Raw genomic sequence first — 23,464 nt, 5'->3', positions numbered from 1 at the left:
TTATAATTATAATATTTATTTTATTAATTAAGATTATAATTATAATATTTATCTTATTAATTAAGATTATAATTACAATATTTATAAGGAAATCTTAATTTTATTTAAGGATTACAATAAGGCTACCTTTAATATTAATTATATTAACGATAATTATAGCAATAATTATATTAAGTATATTCTTAGCGTAAGCAATAAATGTAATATTTATTAAATAATTTTACTTATTATTATTATTTTCATAAGGTATATTAATAAAAGTATTAAATAACTTTTATAAGTTATTATTAATATTTTTTATTATAATAAAAAAGAAAAGATTTTATAAAAATTTAATAATTAAAATAAATATTTATAATATAAAGCTTTATAATTATTATATAATAATTATTAATTCATTCTTTAATTATAAAAAAAGTTAATAAGTTATAAATAAATTTAATAAAAGTTAATTTTAATATTATTATTAATAAATAATAATAAAAAGTAATAATAATAATAAGGTTAACTTTAAAATAATAATTATTAATAATATTAATAATTATAAGGTTATCTTTATATATAATAAGGTATTAAAAAGGTTTTAATTAAAGTATAAAAGATTAAAGTTTATATTAAGGGTTTAAGTTTAAAAAGTATAAGGTTTTACAGTTAATAGCGATAAAGTTAAAAGAAAAAGGTATTAATAATAAATTGCTCCTTTCTTAATAAAAAAGAGCTATTTTAAATTTCTTAATTAACTTATTTATTTATATATAAAGCTTATTATTATTAATAAGCTTTTATAATATAATATTTAAAGTTAATTTTATTATTATATTAATAAGATTATTCTTTTTATTTATTTACTTTACTTTAATAATCTTTCTTATCTTATATAATTTTTATAATAATATAATATTAATTATAAGGCATTTTTCCTTTATTATTCTTAGCTTTATAAGGTATTTATATAAGTTATATAAGTTTATATAAATAATTAAAGGTATATTTAATAATAAGAGTTATTTTATAGCTATCTTAATTATTATAGCTAAGGAAATTTCAATATTTACTTTATTTATTATATTATAAATTTTGCTTATTAATATATTTTAAGTAATATATTTATACTTTATTAATAATTAATAAAGAATATTGCTTATTATTATAAATTCCTTAATTTCCTTATAAATCTTATTTATAAAAATAATAATATATTTAAGTTAAGATATTAAGTTTTAATTATTTATAAATAATTTATTTATAAATATAAAAAGTTTTATTATTTTAAGATTTAAAGGCATATATTTAATTCCTTATATAGCATTATTTATTTATTATAATAATTATATATTTAGGCTTTTATAATTTTTTGCTTTTAAGTTTTATATTTATATAATTATTAAAAGATTATATAAAGCTTTTAATTAATAAATTAAAGCTATATATACTTTATAAGCTTTTTATTTAAAGTATTTTTAAAGAGCGTCTTTAATTATTGCATTAATAATTATAAGTTTATTAACCTATCCTTTTTAATAAATAATAATTAAGCTAATAATATTTATAATTATATAAGCTTTATTATAATTTATTAAGTTTTTAAGCATTAGCTTTTATTTTAATTTTCCTTATAATTTTATAGCTTTTATTTTAATCTCTTCCTTATTTTAAAATTTTAATATAAATAAAATTAATATATTATTTATTTATATATTTATTATCCTAAAGGATTATGCAAGCTTTATAATTATTAAATAAGGATTATATATAAAGCAATTTATCTTAAGCTTTTATTAATAATATCTTTAATATATATTAAATTAATAAATACCAAATTTTGCTATATTATATAAGGGTTAAATAATATAAATAATTATGCTTAAAGGGTATTTATTCTTTAATTTCTTTAATAGCTTTATAAGAATTATTTTATATAATTTTAACTTTACTTAAGGGTAGGCTTAAGTAATATCTTAAAATATAAAAATTATGCCTTTTTTTAAAATTAATAAAAAGGTAAATATAAAGATTATTTATTAATTTATTTTTTTAAATAATTAAGCTTTATATTAAAATTAATCCCTTTTTATTATTATTATAACCTTAAATAATAAATTAAGATTTTTTATATAGTTTTATAATTTTACCTTTTACCTTTTATATTATATAAAACTTTAAAAGATATCTTTAGCAATAAAATTATTAATTTCCATTTTATTAAACTTTTTAAATAATAAGCTTAATATTATAATAATTTTATTTTATCTTAATTTAATTATTAAATTATAATTTTTATTTTCTTTTTTTAAGATATATATAATAATATAGTTTTTTTTTATCTTTAATAATAATAATTATATAATAAATTGCATTTAAAGTTTTATAGCTAAGTTTTTTACTTATAAATATTGCATTTCCTTATTATTATTTTAATAATATAATTAAATAATTATTAACTTAAATATTGCAGCTTTATTTAATATATTTAAAATTATATTATAACTATTTATAATAATAACTTTATATAAACTCTTTTATCCTTTTCTTTCTTTTTATATATAAACTTTATATTATAATAAGTATTTTATATTAAAGATAAGTTTAACTTTAATATTTAATGCATTTTATACTTATTATTTAGCTATAATTTTTTATAATATTTTTATAGCCTTTAAAATAATTTTTACTTAATTTTATATTAATAATAATAATAATAATTTATATAATATTTATAAATAAGCATTAAAAACTAAAAATATAAAAATTAATTTATTTAATTTAATAATATTATTAATAGCTTTTATAACTATTTATAAAATAGCATTATTATTTATGCTATTATATAATTTAATATATAGGATTTTATATACTTATTTAAAAGCTTAATAATATCTCTTAACTTTCTTAATAAACTAATATACCTTTATAAAAACCTATTTATATTTAATTCTTATTATTTATACCTTTAAATAAAATTCTAAAGATGCAAAGTTTATTCTTACGTTATATTTAATAATATTTAATAGTTCTTAATATATATTAATTTAAAGCATTTATAATATTTATTATGCAATCTTTATAAATATAAATTTTAAGAATTTCACTTCCTAAAAAACAATAACTTAATCCATAATATAAAGAACTAAGCATTTACTTAAATATATTATATTAATTAAAATTTTATAATTAAATTTATAATTATTATATAATATAAACTTAAAACGCTTAAATATAAATTTATTTATTTAATAATAATAATATATTTTCTTAATTTTTATTATTATTTATTTATTAATATTTAAATTATTAACCTTTTTAAGCATTTAATATAATTAATTTATTAATAAATATTTAAAGTAATAATAGAATTTTCTTATTTTTATTTTTAAAAGAAAATATATAATATTAATAATTTAATTTAGGAAAAATCATAAGTAACCTTATTTTTTAAGTATTAATATAATAATTATATTATTAAAAGAAATTATTTTATTTATAATATTATTATAATATATTTAAAGCTTATTTATATTTACTAAGTAAAGCAAAAAAATAAGGTTTATATTTAAATAATATAAAAGTTAATATAATTAATTAAGGTAAAAATCTCCATTATGCTAAATAAATTAATAATTATTTTATTATTAAATTTAATTTTAACTTTTTTTATAGCAATTATATTAATTTAATACTTTAATTTTTCTTATTATAATATAAAGAATTGCTTTTATTTAATTATAAATATTAATAATATTTTTATATTTAGCAAAATTCCTTAAAAATAAGTTTAATTATATTTATTCTTTAAGATAAATTAGCTAGCTATAATAATTATCTTTATTTAAAAGATATTATTTCTTATAATTTAATATATAAATGCTTTATTAACTAAGAAATTAATATTTATATAATAAATCTTCTTATTAAGTTTTATCTTTATAATATATATATTATTATTATAATTATTATCTTAATTCCATTTATCTTTATATTTATAAAATTTATCTTTATTATTTATTTTATATTCCTTAAACTTATTTAAAAAAATATTAAAGTTATTATTATAACCTTTATATTTACATTATATTAAATAGCTTCTTCTTATTAAATATTGCTTATTAATTAAATATTTAATTAATTAATATCTTTCCTTTTTATAAATATAATATCTTTTCTTTTAAGATTATCCTCCTTTTTCTTCTTTATAAATATTATTACTTTAAGCTTTATAATTAATGCTATAAAATCTTAATTACTTAAAGCTTAAATAACTTAAGTTTAATTAATTAAATCTTTAATTTCCTTAAAATACCTAAGATTATAATTATTATCCTTCCCTTAGCTTTTAATTATTATATTTATAATTAATATAAAATTAATTTAAGATTTTATTTATAATATAAATTATAATTATATAATTAAGTTACATTTTTATTGCAAATCTTAAGTTTAAAAATAACTTTTTATATAATTAAATTAGCTTAAAAAAAGCTATTTTTAACTTAAGAATTTCTTTATAAGCTTTAATTACCATTATTTTTAAATTATCCTTCTTAATATAATTTTAGCTTAATGCTTATTAGCAAAGTTATAATTTATTAAATATTAAATATAAAACCTTATATAAATCTTTATTTAAGTTTTATACTTTTATTTTTATAAATATTATTATTATTTAATTTATATAATAATATTAATAATTAAAATTTATATTAAAATATATCTTAATTTTAAGGTATATTATTATAAATATATTAATTTAATTTATAAAATAAAAATAATAAGCCTTAGCTTAATCTTTAAATATTTAAGGAAAAACTATATATAATTAACTTAGTTAAATTTTAATATAATAATAAATATTAAAAAATATCTTTATTTTATTATTTAATAAATTATATAAATTCTTAATATACTTATAAGAATTATTAAAGGTTTTTATAAATTATATTAACTTTATTAAATTTAAATATTTATTAAAAATATATTATAAGGAAAGAGTTTTATATAAGTTATACTTTTTATTTAATAAAGGCATTTTTAAAGCAGCTTAAGATTATATTAAATATAATATATATTTTTAATATAAGCTTTATCTTTATTTTTTTATTAATAATAATAAGCCTTATTAATTATATTAGTTTTTAATAAATTGCATTATTAAGTTTAGGTTTTATAATTATATACTTAAAGTTAATAATAGTAATAAATATTATTTTAGGAATTATTTTCTTAATAATTATTATTATTTAAAGCTTACTTATAATTTTTATAAGGATTATGCTTATAATTATTATTTTTAAAGTTATATATAATATTTATTTATGCTTAATTTTAAGGCTAATAAGGCATTATAAAGCTTATTATTAATTTATTTTAATTTTTCTTTAACTTAAGTTATAATAATTAATTATAATATTATAAGTTAATTATTATATTTTATATAAATGCCTTGCATTTAAAGAAAGAGTTTTAAGTATTATTAGTAAGGATTTAGCAATGCTTTAAATATTGCTTATATTTATATTATATAATTCTTATAATAAATAATAAAAAGGTTATTATTATAAAGATTTTATTATATATAATTTATTAAAGTATTTATTAAATAAGTAATTAAATATTTTATTAATGCTTTTTATATAAGGGTTATAAATTATAATTTTAAGTTAATATATTTATAATAAGCTAAATTAATTAAAGTTTAAATAAATATTTTATTAATTATATACCTTTTAATAAAAATTAATAGCTTTTTAATATTATTAATTATTTTTATAAGTTTTTATAATAAATATTATAAAAAGTAAAATTAATAAAATAAAGAAATATTAATAAAATAAGTAATATTTAAAAGTAAGTTAATAATAATAATTTAATAATAAGTAAGTTATAATTATTAAAAGGAAAAAGTTATTAATTCTTTTAAGCTTTAAAAGTTAAAGCTTTTTTTTATTATTAAGTTTTTTTATATTAATTAAAAGCATAATATATAATTTATATTTATTTATAATATAACATTATATTAGCTTTAATAATTATAATAATTATAAGTTTTATTTATTAATAAAATAAAGCTTTATTAAGTTTTATTAAGTTTTAAAGAAAATTTAAAGATAAGTTTATTTTTAATAAAGTTTTATATATAATAAATATATATTTCTTAAATAATAATAAATATATATATAAATATTATAAAAAATACTATTTAGTTTATTTAATTTTTATAATATTTATTTAAGGAATTTAATAATATAAGGAGGCTTAAAGAAGTAATTATTATTATATAGCGCTTATTAATAAGGAGAATATAATTTTTAGGTTAAGGAAATCCTTATAAGGTTACCTTTTTTACCTTATTAATTTATAATGCCTATAATTACTAATTAGTATTAATAGGTTTCTTGTATGTATAATAATTATATGGGAAGCAATTATGTTTTAATGTTGTTTTATTTAAGTTTTGAGAGGCTACGTGCCCTGGAGGGGATAACTAAAGTAGCCTTCTAAGTGCGAGGGTCGTACTTGCCAACAGGATCAAATGCCAACAAATCCATCCTGACCTCCGTCAAGGCGACTGGAACCGAGTATCCGCCCCACTTCTGGGCTGGCAACATCATCGTTCGACGCATCGATCCCACGAGCGTCACGATGGCCGACTTTCGTCACGCCCTCGACTGGTTCGCCATTTATCCTCAGCATCCCCTCTACGGACGCGCGACACCAGCAGTTCCCCCAGACGCTGGGAAATACTGGCGTGTTGACGCTATCAAGGGGGTTCAGATCGTCGGTGACGTGCACGTCAAGAACGGGTCGGAGCGCTACACGGTCGTCACTGTGCCCGCCGACCACCCGATCCGCGGGCTCAAGGCCAAGCTGAATGGAGACATCTCGCCCATTTCCAAGCGCGTCGGCCGGCCTCTTCGTGTCATCATGCGGCTGGCCCAATTGCACGAGGAACTTGCGGATTACCCATCACCGTATTGTAGGCCAGCCACGGCCCTCATGCGCAGTCTGCACAAGAGCACAAAGGGTGAGTTGCCTCATTACTTTTTCAGTCTTCCCCGTGATGGGCTGCCTCACACCAACCAGGTCCTTGTCGTCCGCGCCGACGACAAAGACCTGTCCGTCGACGACGTCAGGGCGATGGTGTGCTTTTCCGATTCCACTTGCAGCGAGGTATTCCGGGCTGTCGCTTCCACAACCATGAATGATAAACCGCGCATGGAGGCTGCCATGCAGAGAGCGCTAGACTTCATGACTTGGGACAACTACCTCCTGGCGTTCGACGAGCTAGGAATTCCCCGGCCCCAGCGACCAGCGGAGGAAGCATTCGTTGACATGCGCGACCGGGCCACTCCTGACGACGTGGAAGATGAGTAAGAGCTTGATGAGGACGAAGTCGGCTGTTGACGCAGGCTTTGGGAGCAAGAGGTTGTGGAAATACCGCGGCCGATTTGGAAGACGCCGAAAATTCCTCAGAAAACTGCATTTCGCAGATCTAGACGACAAGCGAGCATACATCAAGGCTGGATGAGCTTGGCCTCTGGGTGGGCAGCGTGCCTACTCCGGGTGTCTCAACGGGGTAGATGGAGAATATTGTAACATAACACAACACAGGACAAGCACAACAAGGCGGATGCATGCCGTGATGGTCCATACGAGGTGCCAGAGAAGACGTCCGAGGTGGCCAGGAAGGTGCCCCAAGGGAAGAGAAACCGTGGCACTCGGATGTCCGATGGGATCAAGGGGAGAATGATTCTGAGATATGTAAAATGCCGGTGCCAGCATCTTCGGCCAGGGACCAGCAGGTAACAACTTGCTCAATCAGCCGAAGTTTACCCTTCCTCATACATAGATCAGGCACGACACCAGCAGATCAGGTGCAAGCATAATGAACACATCAAAACCTCGTATGCTCCCCGGTCCAATGAGCCATCAAAGTTCACCTGCCGGCTGGCCATGACTTGTACACAGACCATTGGTGCAATCAGCTGAAACCTTGAAGGAACGCGGGGCGTAACTACCGCGTCCAAGCGAAAGAGCGAGAGCGCGCTGGAGAGCGGGGAGAAGAGGGAGGAATTGTATTGTGTGCAGCTCCTGCTCAAACGTGGAGATTGGGGACCAGACCGCATAGTAGGCCATGGCAAGTATCATTACGACGGTGCTCAATGTCTCGGTCACCTTCATTCATGGGCACCCGCTTTAGGCACTTGTGGGTAAATCGCGGATTGGAACGGCACGCCTCAATTAGGAAGGGGGAGAGGAGGCATAAAATCGCAAACCTCACGATTAAGCATTTCAAGTAGCTTTTATGCATTATATTCACGCATACAGTAGAGCATATATAAACAACGGGCCAGGAGAGACCCGGGCAAGTACAAGCCGTTCAAACCGTCGCGTTGCGCCTGTATGTATGATCATATTGCCCCGAACTCCCGGTTCAATATCTCAGAAATATCACAACCCGGGGCGAACCCCAGGTTGGCCATGAACTGCGGGTCCGCGTCGACGCGGTCTATGTAGTCCATGGACGACAGGTCGTCCAGGATGGCATCGTAGTCTAGTGAGGCCCCGCCGAAGCTGCCGCGGTGCGCGGCGCCTGGGTTGGCGTGGGGCTGTTGGCCCATGTTCCGCGGCCCGTGGCCGCCGTGGATGATAGTATTGGTGTCCATTGCGTTCATGTTCGCGTTGTTCACCTGTGGGCTGCCCGTCTGGTTGAGGGCTGGCTGTGCGGATGGGGAGAATTGGCCCATCATGAAAGAGGATGTGCTTGGGCGGTGTTTTGATGCAAGTGTCGGAGTCTGGAGGCGGTTCGTTGGTATGAAGCCTGTTGTTGTGCCCGTCGGCATGCTTTTGGATGTGTGCAATGACGAGGCCATGGATGCATTCGATGCACCCGCAGGATTTGAGACGGCAGAGCCTGGGCGGGGCTCGCTGGAAAGCCTGTTCCCGGCGGGGCTCCAGATCATGATCAGCATGACCTTGATAGACTGCCACCTTTCCCTGCTCTGTGAGTTGAGGTCGGCGAAGCTCCTGTGCTGGCCCAGCATGGCTAAGCATGTTGCGAAGAAGGTTGGTGCGCCGCAAGGGCCGAACTGAGCCAGGTACTGCTCGATGGATTCTAGAATGAGAGCACAGGGCGACTCTGCCGAATTAAGCAATGCGCTGACCCACAGGAACAAGACCCTTAAAACATAAGCGGATGGTATGGTGGCGGAGCTCGAATCTCGAGCTACTATAAAGTTGCCAAAAGGCAGGCGCGGTTTTATTGTCTGATGCAGGAGCATCGTTACTTCTGCGGGATTCTCCGGGGCACGGCCGTTCTGTCTATGCACCGAACGTTTCCGTAGAAACTTGAAGACGTCGTAAAGCTGGTTGAAAGTGGTTAATGAGTAGGCTGGGCTTCGCGAAAGGGTGGCCGGCCCGGAAAAGCCTTGGCCGAAGCCATCGCATGGCGCCCACGGCTGCCACTCATCCAGATTGTCCTCTGGAATACTCATTCCCTCGAGTATGCCTGCTGTTTCGAGGCTGGGCATGCCTCTGCGATGGACGAAAATGAGGGTATCGAGAATGTAGCACCCCATGAGCGTTGCTGTCACTCTCCGCGAAAACCGCTCGTCGCCCAGATGGAGGTCTGAGACATCCAGGGCGATGCGGTGAGCGAGGCCGACCAGTATCCAGGCGCACGTCTTCTGGCCTTTGCCGACACTAATCAGCGCCAGAAGAAGCAATGCCCTGGCGTGCTGAATCTCGAATTGGCCCTCTTCGGAAGGCACGAGAGTCCGGGCAATGTTGTAGAGCTTGTCCGGGGAGTACCTATCATCAAGAGAGGGGTTGTTGGCAGAAAGCTTCACGCTTGACAGGTTCTGGTAAGAGGCCAGAGCCATGGCAGCCCAGAGCTCGGCATGAGCGGCGGATGCTGGACTGTTGCGCTGGATGTCAATGCCCTCCGGGGTGTACAGGTAGACCGTCTTCAAGAGGTCCTGTTTCTCGAGGATGGGGAACCAGCAATGCGTGTAGCTGAAGTAGATATCGATGAGTCTCCAATGGTTGGGTGGTAGTAGCAAGGGCCCTGGCGCGTCTGGTACAGCCTGGCCATCGATGTGTGTCGGAGGCGGCTCAGGGCCGGCGGTTGGGGTCTGGCCGCGGACGACGAGAGACGCCTTGTCGGCTTGTTCGGCGTCGCTGTCGGCGTCTTCGGACTCGACACGTGGCTGGGAGACGCCGCCGCCCGAGAGGATGCGGTCGATGCCCTTGTGGACCTTGCTCCTCCTCCACCTCTTGTGCAGGCGGTTGGACTTTTCCGAGTCCTTGCCGACCAGCAGGCTCTGGCCCTGGCCACCCTCGTGCATCAGCAGGTTATCGAGGGAGTCCTCGCAGCCGGGGACCTTGTCGAAGAGCCATGCCAGGGCGACCTCGAGGGTCTTGATGTAGCCGGTCTGGACGCCGCGCTTCTTGGGGTTGGCCTCGTAGGTGCAGGCGCGGTTCTGCGAGACGCAGGGGAAGCACAGTGGCTGGATGCCATCGCACTTCTCGCGGGCGGCGCGGCACTGGTCGCAGGCGCGGGAGACGCGCTGGCGCTTGAGGGGAGCGTCGCGGGTCGAGGTGGGATTTGAGTTGGCGGGGCTCGCGGTGGCGGAGGGTGGATTGTCGGCCTCGGTGGTTGATTTCCGCTTGGGAGGCATCGCAAGCTGCTACTGCTTGCTAGTGGCTGTGGCTGTGGCTGTGGCTGTGGCTGCAGCACGTCGTGCCCAAGTGTGCGTGGTGTTCCCCTGGCGATCTCATCTCCGTGTCATGGTGATGCGCAGCAGGGCGAGACGGCTTGGACTGGCATTCATCCGCAGGTTTCGTCCGGCCGAGTGAGCAGTGCGTAATGGAGGAAGTGGGAAGGGGTGGTGAGCGAATGAATTGCCCGGTGGGTGAGTGGTTGGATCAATTGGGTTGAACGGCGTTGCGTCGGATCGAACCGACCTCGGCAGCCGACGGTGACACAATGGGGTCGACGGCACAGGGTCTCTCTCTGCTGTATGTAGGTCAGCAATACAACCCACTGCAGGAGGTGTGACAGCCTAGTGTGTGCCTGGAAGCGGGACTGGGGCTAGGCTGCGTTGGCGTGTGCTGCGCGTGTGAGAGAGTGGGCTTGTGGAGGAGCAGGAAGGAGCCAGACAGACGCCAGCCAGACCAGACACGTTGTGGATCGGATCTGGGGAAGAGCGTATTCCTCCGGCACACAGGCAGAGGATAATTCTTTAACCCCTGGCTCCCCACCCGCCTTACAATTCATCCCACCTGTCCCACCCCGCCCAGCCCGGATCCCTGCACTCGCACACGAAACTCAAAGCCGCGGCCAGTTCCGCGGCCCCACACCGGTCGTCATTCTGGATTCCTGACTGCACAGGGTCCTTTTCGTGGGCGCCGCTCTCGCCAACGCCGTTACCCGTCGGGCCTTCGTCGTCTGTCGGGGTTTGCCAGTCTCGCAAGTCTCTGTTGTCCTCACCTTGCACGGGGCTGGTTAGTCTGTGACTGGCCTGCTTCCAGTATTACACATCCCTCTGTGTCATCACTGCTCTCTGGCTGCTCAGCTGCTCCAGCCGCGAATGCTGCCGAGGGAGCTTGGAGGACTCTCACCTGTCTCTTTCTGCCCTTGGCCCGCTTCTTGTGCCGTGCTGTGGTGGGCGATGCGCAGCCCTCGACTGAGCAGACCCGCAACCTTGCATCCCGAACCTCAACTCGGCCTCACCCCCAGTACTCACACATTCAATACTCGGACTCGAAACTTAAGCCCGCCCTCACCTCCTCTCTCACGAGCAAGATCGCCAGCATAAGCACATGGCCGTCGCGTGAGACCCACCCGCCTTGCCCCTCCGGGCGCGCAGGTCAAGATGGCGTCTGTCATGGCTGGCAGCAAGCGCAACTTCGCCACCATGGCCGCCGCCGCCGACGATTGGGATGATGCCCAGCGACAGCCCGTCTCGAGAAAGCTGAGCCCCTTCTTGAGCCATATCGTCAACGCATATGAGCCTTCTCCGCCGACTCCGGCCGGCTCACCGTCCAGAGGTATGTCATGTCGGGCCGTGCTCCTTGTCGTCCACGCTCACCGTCCATGACTGTTAACCCGGACACACAGCTTCTCGTTCTGCCCCGAGCTCCCCTCCGCACTCACCAGAATTCTCTACCTCCAGGGTTTTCGACTCCGATGCTTCCATAGTCCTGACCGGGCTGCGCGGCGCCGGCAAGTCCACTCTGGCCATCATCGCCTCAGGCGCCATGAAGCGCAAGGTCATGGACGCCGAGAGAGCCTTCCAGGACATGAATGGCCTCCCCACCCCGGTCTTCAAGAAGAAGCATGGCCTGACCAGCTACCACAGCCGCCAGGCCGACGTTCTGGAGGATCTGTTCCATCGCTGTTCCAAGAATACCATCATTGTGTGCTCCTGGATGGAGCGCAATGTCCAGGCCCTGCTACGAGAGTACAGCCACATACACCCAATCATATACATCGTGCGGGACACACAAGCCATCAAACATCACCTCAGAATACCCGACGATGCGAGGCTCAAGACCCTGCTCGACGCCAGTGGCCTCTTCTTCCGGAGGTGCAGCCACTTTGAATTCTTCAACGTCTCCGAGGACATGACGGAAAAGACCAAGGCCAACTCGCCCGACGGCCTGACAACCGCGCCCGACAAGAAGTCGCCTGCGCCCTACCTTACTCTCAAAAGGGCCGAGAGACATTTCCTGAAATTCCTGTCGCTTATCCTGCCCAAGGGAGCCATTCCCTTCATAGAGTCCGCCTTTCCCTTGGCGTCCATCCCCACCGAAGAAAGACAGTTCACCTACGCGGTTTCGATTCCGCTTTCCTCCCTGTTGGCCAACAAAATAGACATCGAAGACATTGAGACCGGCGCAGATGCCATCGAGATTGTGGTCGACGACCTCGTTTCACCCTCCGCGCCGGGCATAATCAAAGATGGCCTCAGTCCTGAACACGCAAGTAACATTAGTAGGGCTCTGGGCGACATGCGGAGAAACCTCGTCATTCCTATCCTTTACCATGTCGTTTTCCCCGAGCAAGCATTGCACGATGCTGCGTGGAAGTCCCTGTATCTGGTGTATCTACAACACGGTCTGCGCATGGCTGTGGAGTACATGACGGTCGACTTACGGCTGGAGGAAGAATACATTGCACAAATCCGCATGTCTCAAGGTCGTTCAAAACTCATCGGCAATTTACAATTAAGTAGGGAACCAGCGCCGTCGTGGATGGATCCCTCCTGGCTCCGGGCATACCAAAAAGCGCGGGATCTGGGCTGTGACCTGACCCGACTATCGCGGGTCGCTAGCCACCACCAAGAGAGCTTCGACATTGGCACTCTACGCACGAGAATCGATGACTTGGGCGAACCGAAGCTACCTGTCATTGCATACAACACTGGGAGGAAAGGGAAGACTTCTTCCTGTTTCAACCAAGTATTGACCTCAGTTCTCCCTGTTGGCTCAGCTACAAGCGGAGGTCACGACAAGGAGGAAGTGTATCCGTATCCCTCTATCACCGCCCTCCAGGCAACGCGAAGTCTCTACTCGTCATTTGTGTTTGACCCTATGAATCTCTACGTCATTGGCGGTTATGTGTCCTTCAGTCTATCCCCAGGGATGCACAACGCTGCGTTGAAGGCTCTCGGGATCCCCCACCATTACCGACCCCACAGCACCTCGTCAATTCGGAGCCTCCAGGAGGTTGTGATGGACCCATACTTCGCTGGCGCCTCCATCAGTCTCCCTTTCAAGGTCGAAATAATTAGCATCACACATTCCTTGAGCAAGCACGCGAAGGCGATCGGGGCTGTCAATACGTTGATACCAATCCGAGCACTGAACGAGGACGGAACTGTTCCTGAGGACGCCCGTCTCTTCCATTGCCGGAATCGGGCCGGGCCTATAAAGGCACTGTATGGGGAGAATACGGATTGGATTGGCATCAGGGCGTGTATACGCCGCGGCCTTTCACCCGCCAACGCAGTGCGGTCCACGAGTTGTGGCCTTGTCGTTGGGGCGGGTGGTATGGCAAGAGCCGCCGTGTACGCGATGCTCCAGATGGGAGTGAAAAATATCTGCGTACTAAATCGCACGTAAGTCTTGCATCCGATAGCACCGGAACTGTCCAACATTTTCTGACATTGGACGCTACAGATATTCGAACGCGGAAAAACTTGTCGGACATTTCACAAAACTACTAGCGAGGGACGATTTACCCCTATTTAGCCCCGACACTGAGGTTGAGACCCGCTTCCATATCCTCAAGTCGAGGGAAGAACCGTGGCCCGAGACATGGCGACAGCCCACGATAATTGTCTCCGCCATACCTGGCCACGGCGTCGGCGACACGCCGGCTCCCGACTTCACCCTGCCCCCACAGTGGCTCGACAGCCCGACGGGAGGCGTGGTGGTCGAGTTCGCCTACAAGACATTACACACACCGTTGTTAGACCAGAGCCACCGAGAAGCCCACCGAGGCTGGGTGACGATGGACGGCCTTGACATCCTGCCAGAGCAGGGGTTTGCGCAGTTCGAACTGTTCACAGGCCGCCGAGCACCGCGGCGCTTTATGCGGCGGGAGGTCTTCAGGGCGTACACGGATGAGCAGGGCCGGCACCCTGCCCACCTCAGGCCTCGAATAGAAAATATCGTAGAGCAGGAGCCATGAGATGGGCTCCAATCATGTCTTGCCCGCATCCGTGTGCGAGTCTTCATACCGCAGGCGGTCGATCCCCAACCCGTCTTCCGGTGTGGTCAAGGGGTCTTTTGTTACAGGAAAATGGCCTGTGGGAGATCATCTCCCACGAGATCGGCCAACAGGAGGCTGTCTCGCGTAACAGCATAGAGATACGTTTTAAATATACCCGCAAGATCCACGGCGAGTGCACATATTGCAAGATGTGTACGTGGGGATTGCCATACAGTCAAGTCATTTCAATTATCTGCCCGAGCCCACAGATCAAGACCAAGTGTACGGTATTCTCTGGGCATGCTTGCCTTTTCAATGCTCCCAATGAAATGTTGGCAAGGCAAATCGACCACACAAATACCCCATGCGAAAATGGACAGTGTTCATGTCTTGTCAGTTTTACTCCTCATGCATGGAAGGATGCGCACATAATCTTGTTTTACTGGACTACATCACCAGCCGTTCTGCCACGGATTGACAGAGAACACAATTGACTGAATGAAGGCGAGGTTCGGAAGCCGAGATGGACCCGAAGAGCCGGGATCACTTTTGGTTGACTTATTACGTGGCTTCAATGTGTCGACCTGGACGGCACCACGATGACTTCGGATGTAGGGCCGAGACGATTGGTTGCCGACGGCGGATGGTGATGCAAAGATTGGCAGTCTGCAGTAAGTTTTCCCGCCTCCACACCCACAGCATTGGCATTTCCCACAGTGAAACCTGTTATCTCCCCAGACGATCTCAGATTATTATGCCGACTGGTCAGCTGGTGGGAACCAGTCAAATAGCCAGGAAGCCCGGCGTGCGCTAGACAGATCGCCAAGGTTGCCGGCCCAAGCAGACGGTCAGCACGGCTAAGTGTTCTTCCCCAACTAAGACACCAAGCCCCTCGTCGGCTTCCTGCTGAAGAACATTCTGCTTCCGATACGTCAGCACTTCGCGTGGGCACGCCCGGGTTTTTGGACCTCGCTGCACAGACATGCATACGGCTGACCTCCCCCAGACCTCCCCCAGACTCCCCCCGGGTTGTGGGGTCGACTACCGGTCTACTGTTCGAGCAATTCACGCATGCCAGGATGCGGGGGTTCTCAACCGGTAGTAGTCGACTTTCCTCGACGAGTCAGCAGGCCCCTACTTAGCGGACAAGCCTTGGCTTGGGGCCGTGGCCGTTCGCAGCCGCCTGGTTCAATCCTCATCCGAACCGCAGAAGACGAGAGCAGAACGCCACAAGAGGGAGTGCACGATCGGATAGATGTATACCCCATGGTTGCGTCGGTCTGTCTGGAGTATGGACGAGGCCAGACTGCGAGACTCTGGGGACCCCGTGTTTGCTGTGGGGGTATTCCTGGGATAGTCAATAATACCGATACCGACTCCACGGTCCCGCAAGATTCCCCCTTTCAACGAATGAGCCCCTGGCACCGGCTGCAGGGAAATATTTTCATATATCAACCGTCCCTTGCCTCCACCAACCTCGCTGGCGACCCACTCCTCAGTGCGCCTCACCAACCCAGCCAACTAACCCTCGTCTCTTCCAATTCTTTTTTTGCCTTGCAAAGAAAAAGAGAGACAGGTCTCCGTTGAACACCATGACGCTGCTGGAACTCAAGGAGGACCGGCCCACGCCAAAGGCCGTGTACAACTGGCGCGTCTACACCACCGCCGCCATCGCCTCCTTCGCATCATGCATGATCGGCTACGACTCTGCCTTCATCGGCACGACGCTTTCTCTTCCTTCTTTTGTGGACGAGTTCAGGTTTGACTCTTACAGTGAGGAAGGGCTGGCACTGGTCAAGGCCAACATCGTCTCCGTCTACCAAGCCGGCGCCTTCTTCGGTTCCCTGTTCGCCTATATCACCTCGTACTTCCTCGGCCGCCGCAAGTCCCTCTTCGTCTTCGCCCTCGTTTTCAACCTCGGCGCCGGCCTCATGCTCGGCGCCAATGGAGACCGCGGCCTCGGACTCATCCTGGCCGGCCGTGTCCTCGCCGGTATCGGTGTCGGCGGGGCCAGCAACATGGTGCCCATCTTCATCTCTGAACTGTCTCCTCCCGCCATCCGTGGCCGCCTGGTCGGCATCTACGAGCTTGGCTGGCAGATCGGAGGCCTTGTCGGCTTCTGGATCAACTATGGTGTCAACACAACCCTTCCGGCCAACCACGCCCAGTGGCTGATCCCCTTCGCGGTCCAGCTCATCCCCGGCGGCCTGCTCCTGTTCGGCGCCTTCTGGATCAAGGAGTCGCCCCGCTGGCTGTTCATGAAGGGCCAGCGCGAGGAGGGCATGGCGAACCTCTGCTGGATCAGGAACCTCAGCCCCAGTGACATCTACATCGTCGAGGAGGTCAGCTACATCGACGAGGACCTCGACAGGTACCGCAGGGACGTCGGCGCCGGCTTCTTCAAGCCCTTCGCCGCGCTCAAGCAGCCCAAGGTGCAGTGGCGCTTCTTCCTCGGTTCCATGCTCTTCCTGTGGCAGAACGGCTCCGGTATCAACGCCATCAACTACTACAGCCCGACTGTCTTCAAGGGCCTCGGTGTCACGGGCACCAACACCTCCTTCTTGACTACCGGTGTGTTTGGTTGCGTGAAGACAGTGTTCACCTTCATCTGGCTCTTGTAAGTCTCATGTTTCTCCGACGTTCCTGACTTCCGAGCTTCAGCAACTAACCTGCTCATAGGTACATGATTGACAACTTCGGCCGACGCAACCTTCTCATATACGGTGGCCTGGGAGGCTCGGTCTGCATGTGGATCATCGGCGCATACATCTGCGTGGCCGACCCGGCCGGCAACCCCAACACCTCGGGCAAGCTGTCCTCTGGCGGCATCGCGGCCATGTTCTTCTTCTACCTGTGGACGGCCTTCTACACGCCCTCGTGGAACGGCACGCCCTGGGTGGTCAACTCGGAGATGTTCGACCAGAACACGCGGTCGCTGGGCCAGGCCTCGGCCGCGGCGTCCAACTGGTTCTGGAACTTCATCATCTCGCGCTTCACGCCGCAAATGTTCCTCGCCATGGACTACGGCGTGTACATGTTCTTCGCCTCGCTCATGATCTGCTCGGCCGTCTTCGTCTTCTTCCTCGTCCCCGAGACTAAGTCCATCCCGCTCGAGACCATGGACAGGCTCTTCGAGATCAAGCCCGTGCGCAAGGCCAACAAGGTCATCATGGAGGAGCTCAGGATACACGACGAGGAGTTCAGGCGCAACGCCGGCGATCTGGACATGGGAGAGGAATCGGACAAGGCTGGTGTCAGCCAGCTCGAGGACACGGACCTGAAAAGGGACATGGCGTAAATAACTTGGGTTTCGGTCCTTTTTTGCAGCGGGCGTGTCTGTCTTGGTGTGTGTGATACCATCTTTTATTCTTTTTAATTGTATATCTGGCGAGCGAGGTTGGACTAGAGCGTCATGAGCAATGTTCTTTACACAAAAGAATGATGATCCATGCTCCAGTGATCAATGACTTGTCAATGCTACTTTCCAAGTGACATGAGAGCCATTGTCGCATACAGGGCCCACAGGTAATCATGTGCCTTGATTTTCTCATCGACAACACTCAATCTCTACCAGGCTCAACTTCACGTAGAACCGTATCTCGCTGGCCGTCAAGACCAGCGGGAGTGCTCGAGAATCGCATAGCATTCCACCTCCCTGGCCTTATAGGCCGTGACAGACTGATTGGAAGTATTTCCAAGGCAAGGTAATGTGTTTTTACCGGGTCGGTGAATTTTCCAGCTTGTGCGAGATCCACCACACTCCGTGAAGTGACTGTTCCACCTCTGCTACAAACCCGGCTCATGTCATTCTCAAATTCACTGCTGGCAGGAACGCTCCTCGGTCAACGCGTACCTCGCTCGAGTCTTGCTCACCTCCCCTCTCTCTCTACAATCCAAGACATCCCTTCCGTGGGGAGGAGGTCGTGTTGGCGCGAGCGGGCTTCCCTGACGCCCTTCTTTGTTCACACAGTCCGAGGGTGCTATTCGAGAACTCTCAATGCAGGCCCTTGTCTGTAGAGCCGGACGCCACAACCTGCAAAATCAGAGTCAGGAGTTTCCACCGGGGAGTTAAAAGGCTGATTCCGAGGCGCTGTTAGATGGTGATCAGTCATCCATGTTTTGAAAGGATGCTGGATGAGGCCCTTGATGCGTGACATTACACTAATTGCACTGGGTTTCAACACATTCCGCGGCCGTGACCGCGGAAGTCTGGACCGGTTATCTCTTCAGCCGTGAGAGCTCGAGGACAGCGAGTCATTGTCCAGTACCGGGGCTGGGAAACACGAGACGGACAGAGCTGTGCTCGGCATTTTGCCTTCAGAACCTACGCGGAGGAACTTTAACGCCCGAGGCGATTGTTTGCCCGAACAGGCTACTTCGCGCCGTGAATAGCCCGCAGATCATGTCACCTGTGGCGAGTGAAGCAGCTATGGGGAAATCCTCAAACTGGACCCGCCATGGGCCGGACCAGCTCGTTACGATGACCGTGGCTCTCTGGTGCCTGAGCATTTGCAGTGACGGAGCCTGTCCAGATAGAGATTGAGGCTCATGATGACACCTCTGTGGGCACGGCAGGTATGAAGGAGCTCGTGCTTTGCTCTGGCAGACAAAAGCAAAGCCCACGACGGATTCGGAAAGACCTGACATGGCATCGCTGGTGACACCATCTTGCTGGAGCATTTGGCGCACAAGTAATGCCCAGCCAACCCACAACATCACCGTCGAAGGCCCCTCCCTTGGCGCCGGCATAACCGTAGCTGCATGCCCCCGTGTGGATGGCCTCGGAGCGATCTCTACACTGTGCTTCGGCGTAATGACTACTCCTTGGCTCGGATGCTGCTGAACTCGCAGAACCTGGGTGGGTTGCTGGCACACCAGCCTGAGTATTGGATTACGCACGTGAACGGATTTACCACCACTGTTTTGGAACTAAATGTGACTGCTTATCAGGGCACGGACAAATACATTCGTGATTCTAGGACGCATGGTTTCAACACGCTGGCTGGCTTGGCTTCGATGTCTTAGAGGGACCGCTGGACTCGATGCAGCATGGGATGGGTCACCTATAAGCTGAACATCGGGGCTGTCAAGCCCATGTGTACTGAACTCGGTGTAATATCTTCAGTGTTTCCATGTTCACATTCAAGTCTCATTCCAGGCCCATCTAGATGCCGTCATATTGAAATAGGTCCAGAGACGTGGGATGTTGCATCGCAAGGTGGGAACAAGTCCCGTCCCGGAGTCGGAGCCCTACTCCGATGCAGGGTGAGCGTTGCATGCGCATGTGCATTTGATACCCTTCTATGGGCTGCATGCGCGTTGGGGTTCATCGGAATAGTCCAGCGTCGTGGGTTGGGGGTGAAATACCATCCAATGTAACAACACAATACATCGGGGCTCAGCTATCCCAGCGAACCTTGAAAGAAAGCCGTTGGGATATATTTAGAGACATGATTTGTGGTACATACGTGCTTTGCCCCGTGATGCACTCGCAAGGAATTACGCGTAGCAAGGAAGGTCACCCGAAATGGTAACGTCGCACTCTGTGTAACACTTGTAAGGCCATCACATTACTCTGAGCGTTTGAGAGTGCCATTGTCTTGGTACCCGAGTCTATTATGGTATCTCGTGTGACAGATATGCAGCCCGTGTCGGTGTTTATTCTAGAAGAAGCAAATGCCCGTCTATCCACCTTTCTCGAGACGACCGGCCAAGCGCTCTAGTTCGCACCCCTATGACTGTGCCTTGGCTCTCAGCGCAACCTGCGCGTCGATCACTTCCTTCACCTTCTGCACCGGAAGTTCTTCCGTGCTCCGCCCGGTAAAGTACCGGTCTTGCTCGATGCCCTGGTATATCATGGCCTCCGTGCCCAGGATCACCTGCCAGCCCGCGTCCTCGGCCAGCTTGCCCAGCGCCGTGAAGGGCGTGGGGTTGTAGCACATCTCCAGGATGGCGCCCTTGTGCTCCTTCTCGCCCAGGAACACCTCGGTCACGGCGCGCGCCTGCTTCTCCAGCTCCGTCACGGGCGGGAAGTCGGGCACGCACGCCACGATGGCGCCCGCGCCCTCGAGCGCCCGCGCCTGCTCGACCGTCTCGACGTGCACGAGGCCGTCGCCGTACCCGCGCTCCGAGCACTCGGCGACGACGGCGTCGACCTCGGCCTTGTCGCGGTTCACGAGGTAGATGCTCGTGGCGCCGAGCCACTTGCGCAGCGCGTAGACGGCCGAGCGCGCCGCGCCGCCGCCGCCGATGACGAGCCCCGGCCGCCCCCGGAAGACCGAGTCGTGCCTGTCGGCGGGGATGTTGCGCAGGAACGACTCGCGCACGCCGACGACGTCCGTGTTGGTCCCGCAGAAGACCCGCCTGAAGCCGGTCGGCGACGAGGCGTCTGGCTCGTCGCGGATGTACATGGTGTTGCAGGCGCCCACGGCGCGGCACTCTGGCGTCAGCTCATCCAGATGTGGAATGATGGCGACTTTGTGTGGCATTGTTACTGCCGCGCCTGTCTTCTGGGTTAGAGCGAGTTTTATCATGTCAAACAAGGGCGAGATGGGCCATACCATAGAACTTTGGGTGCTGGCGGAGCTGGAGGAACAGGTCCATGTCTGTCGAGTCCAGCCGTATTTGCTCCCAGTTCAGTCCGATTTCTTGGTAGACAACATCGTGTAGCAGTGGAGACATGGACGCTGTGATCTTCTGGCCAAAAAGATAGCCATGTCTGTCTAGGTGATCTACTTTTGGCACATTTGTTGGTGGCTGTTGCACCTTGCGCCGTGGGGCATTACGTGGTGTGGTGGTTGTGGCTGTGGTGGTGGAGGACACGGTCATGGTCGCCATGATGCCGGTGGAGGGGCGTTCCAAGCTGATAGAATGAGGCATACGCGGAAATGCACTGGATTGACTCGGGTGAGGGGAGCTTCCGATATGTCGGATCTTCAGAGGCTGAAGGCTAGTCTGCAGACAGAAAGAGGCGCGACTGTGTCAACAAAATAGGGGCGGCTCTGAGAAGTCTGATTGTACAAATAGAGTAAAGTAATGGACCCCATCCGGATCCTTATACTCCTTCTTCCGACGTGTCGGGGACATGTCGAAATGCCGCCGAGGTCTTTAGCCAGTTCCCCGACTATAACGGATGATCCGATCCACAAGAAAGGGATGGATGGTCCATGTTCCGAAATGGTGCAGCCGAGCGCTAATCTGGAACTACGCAGTGCCACGCGACTGCTCGTAATAATTCGCGTCTGTAAGTCGTACTGGTGAATGCTTTCCCGCAGGGGTTAAAGACTTTTCAGCCTCCACTTATTACCGTGGAATCCACTAGCGAGCTGTTGGAGAAGAACCCCACGCGGGCTCCTTCCCTGGGGAGCGAATGTGGACCAGAGTCCCGACCATTCATTGACGGCCAAGTTGGTCAGCCAGGTTGTCTCGAATCCGAACTTGACCACAACTTCAAGGGCCTTGATAACAATGCTTGGCAACAAATTCTCCTTGAGAATGATCTGAATCATTGAACATCTGATAAGAATTCTTGTCTATGTCTCTCTACGATTTGGGGACACCGAGAGGTTAATTCTGTTGCTCGAGTAAAGGAGTAGGGCGACTGACTAGAGACGCTCTCACGGTCTAGACTTTTTCAGGCAGTTCCGGAAAAGAGGGCTAGCCTGTTCTAGCAAGACCCCATCACACTCCTTATGCCCGAAATGGGTGTCACCAGGCCACTGTTCCATCTTGTGTAAGCCGGACCATCTTGTATCCCCCGAGAAACCGATTTGCCCACCAGCTACTACGGGCCACACCTACTGTGGTCTAGTCCATGCCCAGGCCAACACTCGGCAGGGTCTATTGAACGTTTAGCCGGCCGTTATGGGGTTGACATCACCGGTATTACCAGGCTATCACTTTTACCACTGGCACACCCACACATCAACCAGTGTCTCATGTCTGGAAGAAGAAATACTCACTGCCACACACGCTTATCTTCGGCAGCACGAGAAGGGGATCTTGTGTGTTCCGTCATGGCGCGATCAATCTCGATACACAAGGATGGCCTCCCGTGGGGCTTATTAATGTGTGCTGGGCAGCTGTGGCCTGTATACATAGGTACAGCCTCTGCTTGCTCAATACGTATCTAGTCATTTACACATCCGTCCCATCAAACCAGTAATCACGTCCTAGTGACACAAGTCGAGACATTGAAGGCAAGTCGACTTGGAAATGGCCCAATAAAACGCATTGTCTGACATGTCACCATCGTGGTAGAACCTTATTGTCCTCCGGCCGACCGCGCGCTTCACAATATTGATTCACGATCAACAAGTTGCGTCCCCAGGAAGCTGCGTCTGAAACAAAATATCGTCTCGTTTGCCCGTCGTATCCTCGTGAACCGACGCCGTCCACGAGTCGCAACCGTGAGCACCCATATCAAGATAGAGTTAGGACGTCGTCCCTGGCTGACTCGTCTAGACCAAGGTTTTTGCATCTCGATCCAGCAGAAAGGCAATCGCATGACAGGTAACTCTATCGCACGCGTGCCTGCACGAGCTCGACGTTCGTAAGGCTGCTGCTAAGCGAGGACGGGGAGCCGTGCTCCGGGTATGGCCGACGAGACCTCAGGTCAACCAGGTAGGTGATTGTGTCTCATGATCCCATGTCACTTCCTTGCCTACTCAACACTGCATGGTGACTCGCCCAAGGACCAACGGCGCCAATAGAGTGCCTACTCCCTGGCAGAGAGTGGCAGGCGTCTTGTCT

At 44.2% G+C, this 23,464-nt stretch overlaps 5 protein-coding genes across 5 annotated transcripts; 3 read left to right on the top strand and 2 right to left on the bottom strand.

The window, feature by feature from the left end:
* Positions 1-6,636: 6,636 nt before the first annotated feature.
* On the top strand, positions 6,637-7,368 carry INS49_002563 (uncharacterized protein; the record flags this gene model as incomplete). Its single annotated transcript, XM_043163372.1, has 1 exon — positions 6,637-7,368. The coding sequence occupies one exon, from the start codon at positions 6,637-6,639 to the stop codon at positions 7,366-7,368; it is 732 nt and encodes a 243-aa protein (XP_043031878.1).
* Positions 7,369-8,405: 1,037 nt separating this feature from the next.
* On the bottom strand, positions 8,406-10,673 carry INS49_002562 (uncharacterized protein; the record flags this gene model as incomplete). The annotated part of the gene is made up of 1 exon (XM_043163371.1): positions 8,406-10,673. One exon carries the CDS (start codon positions 10,671-10,673, stop codon positions 8,406-8,408), a length of 2,268 nt encoding a protein of 755 aa, XP_043031877.1.
* A 1,197-nt stretch (positions 10,674-11,870) lies between these two features.
* Positions 11,871-14,692, top strand: INS49_002561 (uncharacterized protein; the record flags this gene model as incomplete). Its single annotated transcript, XM_043163370.1, has 3 exons — positions 11,871-12,045; positions 12,116-14,117; positions 14,179-14,692. The coding sequence occupies 3 exons, from the start codon at positions 11,871-11,873 to the stop codon at positions 14,690-14,692; spliced, it is 2,691 nt and encodes an 896-aa protein (XP_043031876.1).
* A 1,613-nt stretch (positions 14,693-16,305) lies between these two features.
* Positions 16,306-18,011, top strand: INS49_002560 (uncharacterized protein; the record flags this gene model as incomplete). The annotated part of the gene is made up of 2 exons (XM_043163369.1): positions 16,306-17,330; positions 17,393-18,011. The coding sequence occupies 2 exons, from the start codon at positions 16,306-16,308 to the stop codon at positions 18,009-18,011; spliced, it is 1,644 nt and encodes a 547-aa protein (XP_043031875.1).
* Positions 18,012-20,445: 2,434 nt separating this feature from the next.
* Positions 20,446-21,550, bottom strand: INS49_002559 (uncharacterized protein; the record flags this gene model as incomplete). The annotated part of the gene is made up of 2 exons (XM_043163368.1): positions 20,446-21,215; positions 21,274-21,550. The coding sequence occupies 2 exons, from the start codon at positions 21,548-21,550 to the stop codon at positions 20,446-20,448; spliced, it is 1,047 nt and encodes a 348-aa protein (XP_043031874.1).
* Between the last annotated feature and the right edge of the window lie 1,914 nt (positions 21,551-23,464).

Source organism: Diaporthe citri (genome assembly GCF_014595645.1).
Source record: "Diaporthe citri strain NFHF-8-4 chromosome Unknown scaffold_1, whole genome shotgun sequence".
NCBI lineage: Eukaryota > Fungi > Ascomycota > Sordariomycetes > Diaporthales > Diaporthaceae > Diaporthe > Diaporthe citri.
Note: the sequence above shows the minus strand (reverse complement) of the source record. Positions and strands in the feature narration are given on the sequence as shown.